At 39.4% G+C, this 16,774-nt stretch overlaps 1 protein-coding gene across 5 annotated transcripts in view; it reads right to left on the minus strand.

Annotated features, from left to right (window-relative positions):
• The window catches only part of armh1 (armadillo like helical domain containing 1), a 69,861-nt gene that overhangs the window by 17,329 nt on the left and 35,758 nt on the right, over positions 1-16,774 (minus strand). For all 5 annotated transcript variants that reach the window (XM_059984225.1, XM_059984227.1, XM_059984226.1 and 2 more), the window contains exons 4-8: positions 12,283-12,449; positions 11,005-11,201; positions 10,522-10,606; positions 3,301-3,420; positions 181-253 (exon numbers count right to left, since the gene is read on the minus strand). In XM_059984225.1, the coding sequence (XP_059840208.1) occupies positions 181-253; positions 3,301-3,420; positions 10,522-10,606; positions 11,005-11,201; positions 12,283-12,449 (642 nt within the window). The remainder of the gene's footprint in view (positions 1-180; positions 254-3,300; positions 3,421-10,521; positions 10,607-11,004; positions 11,202-12,282; positions 12,450-16,774) is intronic.

Here is a 16,774-nt window from a genome sequence, read left to right on the forward strand (position 1 = left end):
TCAGTCAGATTTCTGTCCATGATACTATCATCTTTCCTGTGATACCATGGGCTCTTATCTTGCTCAGCAGCCTCATGTGTGGCACCTTGTCAAAGTCCTTCCGAAAATCTAATTATTAGAAATACCAAGATCCACTTCTGGATTTTGTCATTGAACAAAATAAGTTGCCACATGACTTACCCTATAACTTTCGCTGCTGCAGCCTGTTGTACGTATATCGGTGAGGATTCCATAAGGTTTGATGTGGGTTCATCTAAATGTAAAATAAAACTGTTAGGAAAGTTTAGATGCTTTTATTTAATAATAATATTACATATATATTGATATTTAAAATGGTCTTGATATATAACTTGAAGTAAATTAAATTTATGCGTTAGTCATTAGAACTAGCTACAGTTCTCTGCAGCCAGCTATCAGCATATTACAGCCTATATGGCTCAGCTGAGAAAAATAATGAGCTACAAAGACTGGTAGATCCCAGATTTTACATTGAATTTGAGGAACTGAGTAGGGGAATATAATTCACCTGAGTACTATTTAATTGGGCAAGAATACATCAGAGTTCCCGGTGAATTCTGCTGAAACATGCAGATGTCTGGACAGAGGCATTTCTTGCATGGTACCATCCTATCTGCAGTTGCATGGTTTTGGTGATCATTGCTACAAATATCTCCAAGCAGATTTCTGTCCTTAACAGAGCTTTGAAATGTCATTGGTCAAAAGTCACAATTTATATTCCCTGTTTACGTGACCATGGTGCACTACTTCTCCCTGTCCTTCTCGGTCAGCAATGCTACAGGCTTCAGAACTTGGTGACAGTTGACTACATCACTCGTCCAGTGCCTCTGTCAATCAATTCATTAGGCTGATTAAGTTCGAATCTTACTAGTCAGAGTCAAGTAATGACTCCCCCAAATCATTGCTACCCAAGTACCACCAGGATCTATCACTACTCCATGCTTCATCTTGGCAAAATCACATTTATGCTGAACTCACCTCCACATCCTTCTCAAAGTGGACACCCATTCTAATTCCACTTCCCATTCCCATATGTTCATCCATGGCATGCTCCACTGTCGTGATGAGGCCACACACAGGTTGGAGGAACAGCACCTTATATTCCGTATGGGTAGCCTCCAACCTGATGGCATTAACGTCAATTTCTTAAACTTCCAGTAATGCCCTCACCCACTCATTCCCTGCTTCTCCATTTCCCATCCCTCTTGTCCCTCTCTCACCTTGTCTCCTTGCCCACCCATCGCCTCCCTCCAGTGCTCCTCCCCCCTTTTTTTCTTTCTTCTATGGCCTTCTGTCTCTTCACAATTCAACTTCCTAGCTCTTTGCTTCATTCCTCCCCCTCCAAATTTCACCGATTGCCCTGTGTTTCTCTCTCCCCTCCCCCCACCTTTCAAATCTATTCCTCAGCTTTTAATCCAGTCCTGCCGAAGGGTTTGGCTCCAAACATCAACTATACTTTTTTCCCCAAAGATGCTGCCTGGCCTACTGAGTTCCTCCAGCGTTTTGTGTGCTGCTCGGATTTCCAGCATCTGCAGATTTTGTCTTGTTTGCGGCTCTCAAGGTCTTCCCGTGTCTATCTTTTATCGTGTACATGTCCAACTGTGCTTTATCAAATCTTTTGATGAGTTCCTCATCCATATGTCTGCCATTTTGAATTAATGAGTAATGTTATCCTGACATTTACAAACCTCCACCATTTGTAATCCTCAGCTACTCCAAATGTGAAAAATTTGAATACATGATTGAACAATGAGCCCAGGTGACGATGAGAGCCATTAAGATAGAAGAGGCAGAGCTGATTTTGTTTTTTGGATGAACTTGTAAAAGGAAGATAAAGGTGAACTAGAAAGTGTAGAGAAGAATCAAAGTTTACAGTTATTCTTTGAGTTTTGCTTCAGCCTGTCTGAATGGAGAAAATTAATTGAGGCTCACAGAGCAACATATCCCAGTACTCCTTAAAAAAGTTTATTAAAATGCCAACTAAACACTAACAATGACACAAGACACAAGATATAAAATACTATACTGTTCTACTGCAAAAGGATTTGTGTGTTCTGCAACTTCCACATGTTAACCCATAACTGTAACACCTCTTCCTTTGTCGGGTGGTCAATCTGTCTGCAGATCCCCTTGCAGACCATCCTTTAACTCCAAATATTATTTCATCTTTGATGCTAGTGATTATAAATAGAGGTCACCATAGTCATCACTCATCATGCTCCGTTAACAGGTTTCCCCTCTCTCTTTACTTTGAATTCAAAAATATCACCAGTGACAATCTGATCTTTTGATTATGCTTTCTCTCCTTATTTGTCCAATCGAGACATATTTGCTGTCCAACTATTGTCAATCATTTAAAGTTGTTTATGAGTACTTCTCTTGATATTTATACTTGCCTGTAAGGGCAGATTTTACAGCAAACTTGCTTTCTCTGCAATGACTTTGGTGACATTGTTATATTCCAGGAATCCAGAAAAGAAGCTCAAGTTTGCATCAGTAGGTGCTTCAGGGTTGCCTTTCCAGTTTACAGCTAGTTTAAAAAGTTCAACACAGCCCCAGATACCCCACAGCATTCTGAGTCAGGCAACGTAGTCTGCTTTTGATTCACTATGAGTTATGTGTTCTTGTTGAAGGCTTAAATAAGATGTTTACCTAACTGAAGGAAGAAAGAGATGGCAATATGTTAAAATGCCTATTGAGGGCTAGTTGATAATGAAGGAAGATAAAGGCTGACAGTGTATAGGCTGCTTTAAGTGAGCTTAAGGATGTTTGCAGAGCCAGCAGAAATTGCGAATAGGAGGTAAAACTAAGTTATTGATTAATGTTACACTATTTATTGGAACAGTCAATAACAGTTATTTTTATAAAACTCATCACAGGAAATGGAGAACTAGCTGAACATCACATTTCAACTGGAATATGTTCAAGATTTCGGCTAGGGTCAATGGCAATGAATGGATAACTCAATTGGAAAGGCTAATACTAAACAAAACTAAACGTATCAAAAAACGACATAGTATGTTGCTGCATTTTTGAAATGCTACAATAAATGTTTAAATACTAATAAAGACTATTTGACAATAATCTTGCAAGTTTTTTTTTGACTGAATACAGCCCTGGTCTCATGTCAGTTTTATTTCATGATAACTCACAAGGCTGCATAGGGAGCAACCCCACGCATTCCAGTATTAGCTAACACATGGAACAAATGAAATTGATTAATATTTGTTTAACTATGATTCAATACTTATACAATTAGGCATTTTATTTTTTCTTTCTTACCGTAAAGAATTTTTGGTCGATTCTTTATGTTGTCCATTGATGGAGTTAGTCGTGCAACTAATCCTTCAAGCAAGGCTGGACGTACTTTATAATTCAGGAGTACCTTGATGAATTCAATTACTAAAGGACAGAAATTATTACAGCATAATAACATTTTCTGATGTTTTGCTGATTTGTGACATTAGGGTATATAGTGTTTGTGTTTAATCTTGAATTCTCAAATCATCTTTGGAAACATCACCTCTCAAACATGAAAAAGCCATGATATAATGCAGCTCTTTACAAATTAGAAGATTAAATGCTTCCAGGTTTTATATTGCATGGCAAAAAAATGACAACATCCTTAACATTGACAAAACACAGCCATTTCTTTCATACAACTTAAATTGTACATGGATAACATTCTGAGCTCTTAAGACAGCTCAAAACAATAATGGGCCTCCACCCTCACCATTTTACTATTGTAAAAATCAGAAGGGAAATAGATAATTCTGCAGGCGAATGTTTTGCTTTTGCCATCCATCTGATGTCAATTTGGTCAAATAGTATTCAGACAAAAGAGGCAGCAAGTGCTGGAATCTAGAACAAAAACAATGAGCCATAGTCATAGAGTAAGACAAAGTGAGCAGGGTAGACAAAGGAGAATTAGTGGACATTGTGTACTTAGATTTTCAGAAGGCCTTTAACAAGGTGCCACATGTGAAGCTACTTAACAAGTTAAAAACCCAGGGTATTACAGGAAAGATTGTAGCAAGGATAGCACATTGGCTGATTGGCAGGAGGCAAAGAGTGGAAAAAAAGGGAACCTTTTCGAGTTGGCTGCCAGTGACTAGTGGTGTTCCACAGCCGTCTGTGTTGGGACCACTTCTTTTTACTTTATATGTCAATGATGTGAACAATGGCTTTGTGGCCAGGTTTGCGGATGATACAAAGATAGGTGGAGGTGTAGGTAGTTTTGAGGAAGTAGAGAGGCTACAGATGGATTTAGACAGATTAGAAGAATGGGGAAAGAAGTGGCAGATAAAATACAGTATCAGGGAGAGTATAGCCAAGAACTTTGATAGGACAATTAAAAGCATAGACTATTTTCTAAATGGAGAGAAATACAAAAATCTGAGATGCAAAGGGACTTGAGAGTTCTTGCGCAAGATTCCCTAAAGGTTCATTTGAAGGTTGAGTCGGTGGTGAGGAAGGCAAATGCAACGTTAGCTTTAAATTTGAGAAGACAAGAATATAAAGTTGAGGCTTTATAAAGCACTGGTGAGGCCTCACTTGGAACATTGAGAGCAGTTTTAGGCCCCTTATCTAAGAAGAGATGTGCTGCTGTTAGAGAGGGTTCAAAAGAAGGTTTACAAAAATGATCCTGAGATTTAAAGGCTTGTCATATGAGGAGTGTTCGATGGGTCTGGGCCTGTGCTACTGGAATTCAGAAGGATGAGGAGTGATCATATTGAAACATATCGAATATTGAAAGGCCTCGATAGTCTGGATGCAGAAAGGATGCTCCCTCTGATGGGGGAGTCTAAGACCAGAGTACACAGCTTGAGAATAAAGGGGTGTCCTCTTAGAATGGAAATGAGGAGGAATTTCTTTTTCCAGCGAGCAGTGAATCTGTGGAATCCACAGATGAGTCTGTGGAATCCATGAGCGGCAATGGAGGCCGTCATTGAGTATACTTAAACAACAACACACACAAAATACTGGTAGAACACAGCAGGCCAGGCAGCATCTATAGGGAGAAGCGCTGTCGACATTTCGGGCTGAGACCCTTCGTCAGGACTAACCGAAAGGAAAGATAGTAAGTATATTTAAAGCAGAGGTTGATAAATTCCTGATTAGCCTGGGCATGGAAGGATACATGGAGAAAGTAGGAGATTGGGGGTGAGAAGGAATATAGATCAACCATGATGAAATGGTGGAGCAGACTAGATGGGCCAAATGGCCTAATTTGCTCTTGTATCTTATGGTCTTGTAATAATAAGAATACAGCAGGGAAACAGGCCCTTTGGCCCAACCCTGGTAGGGCTATTTGCCAGCATTTCATTCACCTTCTAGAACATAAGAAATAGGAGCAGGAGTAGGCCATCCAGCCCATTGAGCCTGCCCCACCATTCAATAAAATCATGGCAGATCTGTCTGTAAACTCAGCTCTATCTACCTGCCTTTTCCCCATAACCCTTAATTCTCCTACTATGTAAAAACCTATATAACTGTATCTTAAATATATTTAGTGAAGAAGCCTCAACTGCTTCCCTGGGCAGAGAATTCCACAGATTCTTGCTAAGAATCTCTCATCTCTGTCCTAAATCTTCTTGCCTGAATCTTGAGGCAATGTCCCCTAGTTCTAGTCTCACCTACCAATGGAAACAACCTTTCTACTTCTATCTTATCTATCCCTTTCAAAATTTTGTATGTTTCTATAAGATCCCCTCTCATTCTTCTGAGCCTTTCCAATCCAGACCAACTTCATTTTGAAAGTAGTTGCTGTACTTTCCTGGTTTTTCCATGCATAACAGTCTCTAGTTTACAGAGAATGGTGCAAAAATGTTTTAAAAATCCAATGAGCGGCACTCTTGTGGACAAAATGAGAGATAACGGAGATGAATGGCAAGACTCATTCAAGGTGAGAGGAAGGTGACAGTAACTCAAATAACTGTGCGTTACAACAGTACTGTGCAGAAGAGCATCCACAGACTATGAACTCACTTTCAAAGACTCTTCATCTCATGTTCCCCATATCTATTGCTTATTTCTTTATTATTACTGTTTATTTTTTTTTTCTTTTTGTATTTGCACAGTTTGTTGCCCGCCTTGAATGCAGTTTCTCACTCATTCTGTTGCGTTTCTTTGCATATATTGTGAATGCCCGCAAGAAAATGCATGAAGCGACATATATTTACTTTGATAATAAATTGATTTTGAACCCTTGAATGAAAAGGCCAAGACTACCACACCCTGGAAAAACATTTGTCCCTTTAACACAGTGCTGTCAGCCACTTTTTAGCGAGCAGATTTCCCCAAGGTCTGGGGAACCTAAGGAGCATGTATTAATTTTGCAAGAGTCCCAAATTCTGGGGCATGCTGCTACATTAAAATATCTTTTGAAAAAGATGGTAATTTTGTTCCTGTGCTTTACAGCTTTTGATCTGCTGATGTCCAATTACCACTCTCTTTCATCTTACACATACTTTCAGTAATTCTCTCTTTTCTGCATACCTGATCTGTTACCAGGCATCTGGTCTATTCCCTGTTCTCTTCCCATCTGACCCTTCTCTCAGCATCTTAAACTTCTTCACTTGCATACTTTCTTTCTAATTTTCCTGAAATGCTAGTCACTCCCCACAGGCACCACTTGACAAGCCAGGCATATCCAACAGTATCTATCTCAGATTTTCAGCATCTTTAGGATTACGCTTTTATGCATTAAAAGCTCAGTTGCGCGGCATGCAGCAAACCATAAGGCACACTCAGTGGTCACTTTATTAGGTACCTCCTGTGTCTGATAAAGTGACCACTAAATGTGTGCTTGTGCCCTTCTGCTGCGGTAGCCCATCCACTTCCACATTCAATCAGTTGTATGTTCAGTGATGGCCTGATGCAACACAGTTACTTGAGTATCTGTAGCCTTCCTGTCAGCTTGAACGAGCCTTACCACTCACCCCTGATATCTCTCATTAACAAAGTTCTTTAGTCCACAAGAGTGCCGCTCTCTGGATTTGCACCATTCTCTGTGAACTCTGGAGACAGGGTGTGCATGAAAATCCCAGGAGATCAGCAGTTTCTGAACCACTGTGACTGGCACCAACAATCATTCCACAGTCAAAATCACTTAGATCACCTTGCTTCCTTATTCGGATGTTTGGTCTGAACAGCAACTGAACCTCCTGACCACGTCTGCACGCCTTTTTGCATCGCGTCGTCTGATGAGATACTTGTATTAATTAAGTGTACAAGTGTACCTAATAAAGTGGCCACTAAGTATATGTTCTGGAATCTTGATAATGAGAATTGTTTGCAAATACTTGAAGCTCTCATGTCACTAACTCCTCTGCCAGTTATATGAATATTTTGCAGAACTCTGTGGGTCAAGTAAATGGTGAACTTTGACAACGAATCCATCAGGATTGTAATATTCAGTATAATCAGATGTCTGGCTCTGCTTTAAATGGCCATTCAGTTTTCATACATAAATAATGAAATGCCTTTTACCTGTTCAAGAAACTTATCTGAAAATGCTCATTTTTTTGCTGCTTGGAAGCCACAAACAGAAACTTACCTTAAAATGAAGCACAGAGAAGCAAAACTATTTTACGGGGTGAACAACTGTTGGTTGATGTCAACATGAAGTTCACCTTCCAATTTCCCTTTACTCTTGGGACAATGTCAGTGACATGGCCAGCTCCCCAGAAACAGGAACTTTTCTGCAAAGGGCAGGTGGTGCAGCAAGGTGCAACTGAAAGAAACATTGTGCAGCAAAGAGGCCAAACCTACCTATCACGACACTGAGGACAGGCAGAACTCCAGCATTCTGTGACTCTTAGTCCAGGTGTAATTCAACTCTATGCACAAGTGAATAGCACAATGTGACAAATGCAGTCTTCTAGCTGGCCAGAAAAAACAGAAGTGATGCAGTTGAGGGCCACAATGCACAAGCTACATATGCCTCACACGTGCTTATGCACAGCAAGACGGAGAGAACCTCAAACCTGATGGCCAGATTCTTTCCCACAAGCCTAGTTCAGGCTGTTGCAAATGGTGATTAATTAGTGGATCAATAATGGCTCCAAATAGAAGATGGTGATATCATCCATCTCAGAAGGATTAGCTTAAATGCCCACATCGCCAACGCTCTATGTCCGCATTGTTCCAGATGGATTCAGCAGAAGGCTCAATTCAACACACAAACTAAACAGAGGACACTGGGTAGCCTTGACTTAATGGGAAAGCCTTCCATCAGATTTCCAGAGAGTGAATCCACAGAAAGCATCTGGCCCAGATGGTATCTCTGGCCATATCCTTAGGTCCAATGCAGATCAGCTGGTGGAGTTATTGCAGATATTTTAACACCTCCTTGCTTCCTGTTCTCAGCTGCTTTAAGAAGACCATTATATCCTGGAACCCAAGGAAAACAAGGTAATATGCCTGAGTAACTATTTCCCAGTGGTATGACATCCACCATCATGAAGCTGACACATTAAATCCAGCCTCTCAGCAAACCTAACCCTACTGTAATTTGCCAACCACCAAACAGGTCTACAACAGATGCCATCTCTCTGGACCTACATTCACCTCAGGATCATCTGGACAATACATGCACCTAAATTAGACTATCGTTTATTGACTGCAGTCCACCTTCAATACTGTAATTCCAAGTAGACTCATCACAAAACTCCAGGACCTGGGAGTCATATCACCCTCTGCAACTGGATCCTTAACTTCCTGACCAACAGGCCACCTTCAGTAAGGATAGGCAGGAACACCACCATGATTACTCTCAGCTCTGATGCTCTGCAAGGCTGCATCCTCAGCTGCTCCTTACACACTCAAAACTGGGTGGCCAGATTCTGACTCCATCCACAAGTTTGCAGATGAGTCGGAGTACGAATGGAGATAGAGCTTAATAACATGGTGTCATGGCAACAACTTTTCCCTCAATGTCAGCAGAACAAAAGAACTGGTCAGTAAATTCAAGAAGGGGGCAGGGGCAGAAGCTCCAGTCTACATCAACAGTACTGAAGTCGAAAGGTTTGAGAGTTCCAAGTTCCTAGGAGTGACATCACCTGGTCCAACCACATAGATGGCACAGACAAGAAAACTCACCAATGCCACTGCTTTCCCAGGAGGCTAAAGAAATTTGGCGAGTCCCCATTGCCCCTTATAAATGTTTTGTCAATGCACCACAGAAGGTGTCCCATCTGGATATATCACAGCTTGGTAACTGCCAAAGGCTACAAGAAGCTGAAGAGTTGAGGACACAGTACAGCATATCACAGAAACCAGCCTCTCCTCCATGAACTGTCCACTTCTCTTGTTGCCTCAATAAAACCATCAGTATAGATGCAGTCTGTAGTGAGACTGAGAGGAAGGACTGTGCTGTCAGTGGGATGAGGTTAAATGTAACATGGGGGTAAAAACCAAGAAGGGTGATGAACACAGGACTGAAGGTGTCATATTATACAGTATACTGAATAATGTAGATGATCTTGCAGCACAATTAGAAATCGGCAGTATGACAATGCGAGCATCATGGAGTCATGCCTGAAGGGCTGGTAGTTGGGAGCTTGACATTCAATGATACACCTTGTATTGGAAAGTCAAGCAGGTAGGCAGAGGGGTGGATGGCTCTGTTGGTAAAAATGAAATCAAATCCTAAGGAAAAGGTAACATAGGATAGGAAGATGTAGAATCCCTCTGGATAGAGTTAAGAAACTGCAAGGTTTTTAAAAACACCCTGATGGGAGTTGCATACAGGCCTCTGTATATCAGCTAGGATATGAGATACAAATAAAACAGAAGATTAAAAAGAATGTAAAAAGGGCAATGTTAATATAGTCATGGAGGATTTCAATATGCAGGTAGATTGAGAAAATCAGGTTGGTGCAGGATCCCAAGAGAGAGATTTGTAGAATGCCCAATAGATAGCTTTTCAAAGCAGCTTGTGCTTCAGCACAGTAGGGTAAAGGCAATTCTGGAAATTTATACATAAATAAAATTTGGAAAGCGCAGGGAAGGTACATCCCAAGATGAAGAAATATTCTAAAGGGAGGATGAGGCAACCTGGCTGACAAGGGAAGCCAAAGACAGCATAAAAGCAAAGGAGAGGACATACAATATAGCAACAATAACTGGAAACAGAGGATTGTGAAGCTTTTAAAAGCCAAGAGAAGGCAACCAAAAAAGCACAAAGGAGAGAGAAGATGAAATATGAAGGAAAGCTAGCCAATAATATAACAGAGGATACCAAAATTTTTTTCCAAATATGTAAAGTGTAAAAGAGAGATGAAAATGAGTATTAGACTGCTTTAAAATAATGCTGGAGAGGTAGTAACATGGGACAAAGAATGTGTGTGAGTGTGTGCGTGTGTCTGTGTGTGTGTGTGTGTGTGTGTGTGTGCGCGCGCACACACCTAGCGGTGGGGGTTGTGCATGCACAGCGGGGTTGGTGCGTGGTGGGGAGTGCGGAAGGGAGAAGATTATTTTCTCAGATGAATAGTATTTTACCTTCATATTGTACTTCATAATGTATGGATCGCAGTATGTCCAAGAGTGGTTCCACGATACAAGGATGCACCATCTTCACAACACTCTAAACAAGAGCACGTGTTAGCATATAGTTAAGATGCAAGTTTAATACAGTGTTAATTTAGAAAATACTGTACTTATCCCAAGGTTGTCCATTATCAACATGTGAAGTGCCATCATGCACCCTTCTCCAGTAAATTCACAATAGCTGGCCACTCAGCATTACAGTACAGACCACTTCCCTTGTGTTACTTTTAAAAGTAAGTTAAATAACTTGGGAGCTTTCCTCTATTGGAATTTCCACCTAATTCAAATTGGTTAAATTGAATAATATTGGCAAATACAAAAGCTGAACCCAATTTTAAATCAAAGTCCTTTTGAGATACCCTGGAAGAGAGTACTCATTTTCTGTTCTTATTATTCATAAAAACATTCCAAATAATTATTACTATTTGTTCCCACCTGTAAAGTCCTCAGTGCTTGAAGAGCCATTTGTTGAACTTTCGGGGAGGTGCAGGGCAATAATGCCACTAGTCCTTTGTAAACTTGCAGTTGATATTTTGGATTGCCTTGAGCTAATTGTTCTAATAAGATCTGAGCCTGTTCTTGGGTCTTTTCCACTTTTGAGTTGGCTAAACATTCTGCAATGTTTCTGACACCTTAAAAAAAGTTTTGAAGGTAAAACCAAATTATTATTTATTGCCACCATTATTGTAGATTGCATTGAGCAGTATTTGTACAGGTGAGACCATGTCATAATGGACTACTTTGGCATTCAAAGATACTATTGCCGAAGGATGGTAAATGACATCTGTTTGCCATGGATAGCAAGTCAGTGATTCCAGTACTGTGAAGATAATTAATACTGATTTTCCCCACCTCAGTTCACCTCCCTATGGATAACCTATTTAGTAGTTGTCCTCAAATATATCATGGAGGCCTATATAATTCAACTCATTCATTTTCTTGTACTCTGTGAAAAAGACACTCCAACTGCTCCATGACTTGTTTTGAAGACTGTCTATTATTCTTTAGGATTTGCCTCCCATACATACATCTGCAGATTGATTCTACCATTCATTTCATGTATTGCAATCTTGTCTTATCAGTAGGACTTTCAATTTGAACCTTTGACACTTTCAGCTAAAACCACCAAAGTTCCTACAAGAGAAGTATAACTCTTTAAATTACTTAAAGGTATTAAACATTATTTTCTGCTCAAACTCATGCCATGAATCCCAGTATGCATCATCTTGAAATATACTATTGCTTTGCATATGGTTTTGTTTAGAATTATGCAGGATAGAGACGGTTTTAGGTTAATGCACAAACTGAGGGACATTAAATGCCAGCTTCCTACCCTGAAAATCATGCGCAAATTATACATGATTCTTTTTTTAATCCCTGAAAATTAACTTTAAAATTTTCTGTAATATAAATGGAGCATTTAAATTCATCTTCAACAGCATGGCCTGCAATTGGACCAGATATCTCAGGTGAGGTCTCAATTTTTTTTTGCTCATTTCCACTGCCCACCTTTTGTTCACAGATTCCACCCCTGGAAATATAATTGATCTTTCAGTGGCTGTTAGCAGCTGATTTGCGAGATCATGTATTACATATTGAGAACTGCATCAAACTGTGTTAATGAATTCCTGTCACTCTATACACGAGGTTTGATCATGTGGGCAGATGCAGCCAATACCTGACAAAAATCAGTGCTAGTATAAATCAGATTACCATAGCTTTCACAGATTATTTCTTTGTATTTCCTTCCAGCATTTGCAATAATCTGAAGCAATTTTAATGCTTCTTGTTTGGCATCCTCTTGCAATTGTTTCAGTCTCAGAATCTCCAGAAGTGTCAAAAGGCCGCCGACTTCTAAAACTTCCACCAGATATCGATGACTTGAAAGAGAATTAAAAATTAAGACAGTCAAACGCGACATAATTGGCTAATCCACATTTTAGATAATATTCATAAAGATATTAAAAATAGTAAACAGTAAATGTAGAGGAAGCAGCCATGAAATTTGCACAATCCAAAAATAAACAGATTAATTCAAAGACAAAGAACGAAGTGCTGGAGGAACAACATCTGTGAAGGGAAAGGAATTGTAGACGTCTTAGGCTGAGACCCTGCAGCAATAACGAGGATGCAAACAAAAGGAAGCTGGCATAAAGAGAAGGGACAAAGGGGTGAGACAGGCCAGCGGGTGGATATTCAGGGATACAAGGCTGCTGTAATCTGATTGCGAGGCAAGTGATAATGAAAACTATTCAAGGCGAAGATGGGCAGATAGAAACAGGTGACAAAGGTGTTTCAGTGGGTGAAGAAGATGGGTGGAATCAGGATAGGCTGGAGGGAGGGATGATAAAGGAAATTTGATGACCAGGCGAGGATCGGTAGGAGTCTCGTGTCTGCAGATCAATTCAAAACATAAATCTGAGAAAACTTGTTGTGGCACCATTTGTCAGATATATATGAAATGATATAATAAAATTATGTAATGTTAAACACAAAATGGGGCCTTTCAAATGATCTGCTTAGAATAATCTCGTTTATTCCACTGCTCTTTTTCCAGATCCCTACACGTTTTTCCCATTACTTCAGATTTTATTGAATTTCATTTTGAATAAAAATTATTACATAGAATGTAATATTATTCTATTAATGAATAGAATTTTAAAATTAATATATAGAAATTATTAGGTGTGCTGAATTCAAAGATAAAACAGAAAAATAATGGAACCAGAAAGTTATTTAGTCAGACTGCTGGAAAACAGGCCCATTGGCACATTGAATCCTCACCAGCCAAGAGATTCCCATTCATACTGATCCCACACTAATCCAGTTTTATTTATTTGAACTTTCCCATCAACTCCCCTCAGAGTCTATCAGCAGGTGTAAATTAGGCCAATTAACATACAAGCTCCCAAATAACTGTAATCGCAGACTTCAAAGTGGAAAATACAAGAAATACAAATCAGATCTGGTGACATCTGTTCAGAGAGAACTAGATGACATTTCAGGTTTTTTTTACTTTTTCTGCTTAATTTTATTTTTACATTTTCTTTTGATATAGAAGGTGGCTATTGCATCCATCAAGTCAATGTCAGTTCCTAGAGCACTCCAATCAAACCCACTCCCTCACTAATTTCCCTACAACTTATCCTTCCCTGGATGATTTTTCCTGTACCTGCATGCACAGGAGTTAATTTAAACTAAGTAATTTACCAACCGTTTTTGTAAGAAACGGAAGAAAACACACATTGCCACAGAGAGAATGATCAATCTCCGTATACACTGTACAGCACCAAATCAAACTGTGCAAAGTAGACTGTAAAGCAGCAGCATCATCTTCAACGGAACTAGGACAAGTTGAAAATGAAATAAGTACTAAATTGCAGAGGAAGTGATCAAACAAGTGGGAAGGTCAATGACTGAGTGAAGGCCAGGATAGTCCGAATGACACAAGTGGTGTTGCTGGTTCAGTCAGTTCTCTTACAGTATGTCTGGTGGAGATCCAAGTAGGAGATGACAAATGAAATCTAAACTCCCGAGAGAGGAAGGTGGAGACCGGAAATATGAGTTGCCAGATTAGAATGGATGATTCTTTGAAATTGCTGAATTCATCATTGGATCCAGAAGGCTACAATATACCAATATGAAAGGTAAGATGCTATACCTTGAGCTGATATTTAATTTCACTAGAACAATGTGGAATCCAAAGGCAGGAATGTCAAAGTGGGAGTGGGAGTTAAAAATTCTGTTGTTTTCAGTTTTCATTCCAGATTTGTAGTTTCTATGCGTTTTGCTTTTTGGTCTTAGGAATTGCTATTACAAAGGAGATGGTGATTGGGAAAGCTGCAAGAGCTGAAGATGTATAAAGTTACCTGGACCAGATGGACTATTCCCCAGGGTTCTGAAAAAGGGAGCTGAAGAGATTGTGGAGGCGTTAATAACAATCTTTCAAGAATCAATAGATTCTGGAATGATTCTGGGGGACAGAAAAATTGCAAATGTTACATCACTCTTTGAGAAGGGAGGGAGGCAGAAGAAAGGAAATTATCCTCCAGAGAGCTTGACTTCAGTAGTTGGGAAAAAGTTGGAGACCATTATTAAGGATGAGGTTTCATGGTACTTGGGGGCACATGACAAAATAGGCCAAAATAGGCATGGTTTCCATAAGGGACAATCTTGTCTTATAAATCTGTTGGAACTCTTTAAGGAAATAACAGACAAGATGAACAAAGGAGAATTGGTTGATGTTGTGTACCTGGGTTTTCAGAAGGCCTTTGACAAGGTGCTGCATATTAGACTGCTTACAAAGTAAGATCCCTTTGTATTACAGGAAAGATACCAGCATAGATATTACAAACATTTGTAGATTAATTGGTTGGTAGGAGGCAAAAAGTGGCAATGAAGGAGGAATTTTCTAGTTGGCTGTCAGTGGCTAGTGGTGTTCCATAGAGGTTGGTATTGGGACCTATTCTTTTCATGTTATATGTCACTGTTATTTGGAAGATGGAATTAATGGCTTTGTGACCAAGTTTGCAGACTATATGAAATTGGGTGGAGGAGGAGGTAGTGCTGAGGAAGCAGGGAGACTGAAGAAGGGACTTAGATTGGGAGAATGGCCAAAAAGTGGCAGCTGGAATATATTGCAGGGAGGTGTATGGTTATGCACTTTAATAGAAAGAATAAAGGCATAGACTATTTTCTTAATAGGGAGAAAATTCAAAAATCAGAGGTGCAAAGAAACTTGGGAGTTTTTGAGCATGATTCCCTAAAGGTTAACTTGCAAGATGAGTCGGTTGTAAGGAAGGCAAATGCAATGTTAATAATAATAACTTCATTTATATAGCACCTTTCATGCATTAACATATAGGCTCAAAAAGTGTTTTGCATAGCTTGTAAAGATATAAAAATTAGACCAAATTAAAAATCATATGTATGGGATCTAGAAATATTGCAATTCCCAGATTTTTTTAAAGGAGTTCAAGAATGAGTGAAAAATAGTTTCACAATCGTTTATTTTAAAGCTTAGACAAAGGAACAAATGCAGATAAATAATCTGACAAGGACAAGATGCTGATTTTTGCAGAGACTGATAATTTGGTACTGAGATGAGACAAATTTCTGAGATAAATGACCAATTAAAAGATAAACTGTCACAGCACATGTGTAATATGCTAACACTTAGCCAATGAAAAATGAAAAGGTGACAGACTGTCATGTAACTGCTATATCACTTCTATGCCAGTAGGTGGCAACAATTACCACAAATTGTGGAAAAATATATGGCAATTAAAAAAATATAAATTGTGTGTTGGTAAAAGCCACAACTTTAATCTTATGAAAACCTTATGAATTCAACTAATACCTTATTAAAAGCATAAAAACAACCAATTTTAACACAAACATGAGAAAGTCTGCAGATGCTGGAAATTCAAAGCAACACATGCAAAATGCTGGAGGAACTCAGCAGGTCAGGCAGCAGCTATGGAAATGAATAGTTGACAGTTCAGGCCGAGACCCTTCTTCAGTACTGAGAGGAAAGGGGAAGATACCAGAATAAAAAGGTTGGGGGTGAGGAGGAGGAAGATACAGTGCCTACAGAAGTATTCAACCCCTCCCCCACCGCCTTGAAGTTTTCATGTTTTATTATTTTATAACATTGAATCACAGTGGATTGAATTTGGCTCTTTTTGACACTGATCAACAGAAAATACGCTCTCATATCAAGGTGAAAACAGATCTCTACAAAGTGATCTAAATCAATAACAAATATAAAACACAAAATAATTTATTGTGTTTAGTACTCACTTCCTTTCATATGACATACCAAACTATAACTGGCGCAGCCAATTGGTTTTAGAAGTCACATCATTAGTTAAATGGAGATCTGTTTTTGGAGACCTGTGTGCAGTCGAGGTGTTTCAACTGACTGTAGTAAAAATACACCTGTATAATGGAAGGTCCAAATGCTGGTGAATCAATATCCCGGCAAAAGCTGCACCATGAGGACAAAAGAACACTTCACACAACTCCACAAAAAAAGTTATTGAAAAGCACAAGTCAGGAGATGGATACAAGAAAATTTCCAAGTCACTGAATATCCCTTCGAGTCAATCATCAAGAAATGGAAAGAATATGGCACAGCTGTAAATCTGCCTAGAGCAGGCCTTCCTCAAAAACTGAGTGACTGTACAAGAAAGGGATAGTGAGG

Source organism: Hypanus sabinus, chromosome 11, assembly GCF_030144855.1.
Source record: "Hypanus sabinus isolate sHypSab1 chromosome 11, sHypSab1.hap1, whole genome shotgun sequence".
NCBI lineage: Eukaryota > Metazoa > Chordata > Chondrichthyes > Myliobatiformes > Dasyatidae > Hypanus > Hypanus sabinus.